Below are 2693 nucleotides of genomic sequence, written 5' to 3'. Positions count from 1 at the left end.
AGCCTCTTTTCTCGACCCCACGAAAGCCCAGGAGCTGCAACCTACGTGGATTTCAATCTTAACCTAAGAGGGCTGGTGTGGGAGTGGGAGAGAGTGGAATTTGAGGATCGAATCTTTCTATATCTTGTCCCCTTATACTAGAAGGGACGTATCTCTTTTATTTATCATTTCTTGTTATTGTATTTTTCTCCTCCTTATTAACTTACCCACCCCCAAATGAAACCAAGTCTCCTTTCCCTGGAGACTAACCATCCCTGGCTAGTCTCCAGGGTAAGGAGACTTGGTTTCTCCTCTCTCCATTGAGAGTAAGCTGATGGTCTATCTGCCTATCTGCCTGTAGAGACTGGAAGCTCTCAAGAGTGGACTCCAGCTCTGCTCTACCCACTGGCCTGGTGGGCGTCTCAGTTCCCCAGCTGCTGGGGTTTAGCATTAACACTCACTATCCTTGACATAAACGACTAACTAGAGCCATTTATATTCATCCAATATATCTGGTCACCTTGAAAACTGCCCACCTCTCCTCTGGCATATTTTCAGGTATATGGTGCCAGTGGACTGGTATCTTTTGCCACCTGTTAGTAACAAGGCTCCCAGTGGAAGAATAAACATGGTCTGGAATTAAACTGGGAAGAATAGAGCTGATAATGATGATTATGGTGATGTGGTGGGCAGCAGCACTGGGGAGAATTAAGAAGGGGAAAAAAAGGGAAGAAGAGGAGAGAGCCACACAGACCAGGACCGTATGGGTACAAAAGTCCTATTTTAAGATTACTATCAGAAAACAGACGGCATGATCCTGTCTGGATTGTTCTGACCCTCCCTTGTTTCTCTCCCCACCCTACTTGAAGCTCTGGGATAGCCTTCGAGATTCCAACCCTACCCTCTTACTCTACTCTTGTGGCTCTTAGTGGAGAGGAAAAATGTCTCCCTGCCAATTAGAGACTCTCAAAATAGCACAGCAATTTGATCTGGGGATCTGGGAGAATTGTCAAGGATCATGAGTGACCTCCCCTCTTCCCTGTTGCCTAAGCTCCTTGAATACCAGTAATCAAAAGATAAAACTCAACTAATGAAGTTTGACCAGCATCCAACACAGTCTGGGGGAGAGTGAAAGGGGAAGCTGAATGGCAACCAGGACCCTCTGCATGCAAACTGCCAAGCTAGAATTGCCAAAGTATCCTTCTCTATTTCAGTGTTCTTCCCTCCCCTCTTCCTGCTCTTTTAAAACATCCATAGAGCTGCCCAGAATGAGTGGCAAGTTTCAGGGTCAGGGAGAACCTCTTCCCTCCCCCACTTTCCATTGTCTAAAATCAGCCTCAGCTGTTCCTAGATATTTTTTTGCTGGTGATGTCAGTCCATCAAAGCATCTCACCCTATGTTCCCCCAGAAGAACAATGATCGGGTGGAGGGAGCTTTTAGAAAGACCATATTAGGAACAAAAGGTGGAGCTATAAGCACAGATAAAGACTCAAGTCTGGGAACTCCTGGTCACGCAGGCAGCAGCCCCTTCTTTCTTGCCCCAGTCTCCAGTTTTCCAGTGTTCACAGGTGAGCCTACCAACAGCCACTGCTCATGATGGAGGCCATCAAGAAAAAGATGCAGATGCTGAAGTTAGACAAGGAGAATGCTCTGGATCGGGCAGAGCAAGCTGAAGCTGAGCAGAAGCAGGCAGAAGAAAGAAGTAAACAGGTAGGCACTAGCACTGGTCTTATCTGCTAGTGAAAAAGACTGTGAGATGGAAGGGAGTTTTCATGGGAAAGACAGTGACTACTGGTATCACCTCGTTTTTGGGGTGGGATGGACTCCCCAGCCTCAAGAGGACATGTAACGTATCTAAGACTGCCTTTGTGACCTTGGGAAAGTCATTGGCCTCCTCTGAGCCACAGTGTGTCTGTTGAATTTAAGTAGAAATGGACCATCTTCTGGAAGAACCCTTGACTTCTAGAGGAAAAGGTAAGAGTTCTTGAAGGAAAGGGCATCTCTTTTCATTCAGTATCATGGGCATCTACACCTTTAGACATTTACTCTCCGAGGGTCTTGGATGAAAACCCAGGATGGCTTAGTCATCTTAGGTTCAGAGATTACAGGGTCATAAGCCAAGCTACAGCATAACTCCCGAGGCAGTGGGCTGGAAGTGGCTGGGGAGAAAGTGTGTTTCTGGGGATGGTAACATGGAGGCTACACTCAGGGCTCCAAGAGCCCAGGGTCCAACCCTGCATTGTTGTGTTTGTGTGTTTTTGTGTGTGACTCTCTGGGCTCCTATAGCTGGAGGATGAGCTGGCAGCCATGCAGAAGAAGCTGAAAGGGACAGAGGATGAACTGGACAAGTATTCTGAAGCTCTGAAGGATGCCCAGGAGAAGCTGGAGCTGGCAGAGAAGAAGGCTGCTGATGTGAGTATTAGAGAGATGGTGGCTGGGTTTGATCTACACATATAGATCTTTATATTAATGTATGACGAAATGCCAAACACACTTGTGGGTTCATGGAACCCAGACATATATATCCACATAAATTTTTGCATATAACCACATGCTGGTATATTCTTATAATGGCATATATTTTCTTTCTTTTTTTTTTTGAAAGACAGGGGTTCACCATGTTGGCCAGGCTAGTCTTGAACTCCTGACCTCAGGTGATCCACCCGCCTCGGCCTCCCAAAGTGCTGAGATTACAGGTGTGAGCCACCATGCCC

At 46.7% G+C, this 2693-nt stretch overlaps 1 protein-coding gene across 9 annotated transcripts in view; it reads left to right on the top strand.

Annotated features, from left to right (window-relative positions):
- The first annotated feature begins 1382 nt into the window (after positions 1–1382).
- The window catches only part of TPM3 (tropomyosin 3), a 32132-nt gene continuing 30821 nt past the window's right edge, over positions 1383–2693 (top strand). For all 9 annotated transcript variants that reach the window (XM_017513350.2, XM_017513353.2, XM_017513347.2 and 6 more), the window contains exons 1-2: positions 1383–1689; positions 2266–2391. In XM_017513350.2, the coding sequence (XP_017368839.1) occupies positions 1573–1689; positions 2266–2391 (243 nt within the window). In that variant the 5' untranslated portion in view covers positions 1383–1572. The remainder of the gene's footprint in view (positions 1690–2265; positions 2392–2693) is intronic.

Source organism: Cebus imitator, unplaced genomic scaffold, assembly GCF_001604975.1.
Source record: "Cebus imitator isolate Cc_AM_T3 unplaced genomic scaffold, Cebus_imitator-1.0 Scaffold491, whole genome shotgun sequence".
Classification (NCBI taxonomy): Eukaryota; Metazoa; Chordata; class Mammalia; order Primates; family Cebidae; genus Cebus; species Cebus imitator.
Note: the sequence above shows the minus strand (reverse complement) of the source record. Positions and strands in the feature narration are given on the sequence as shown.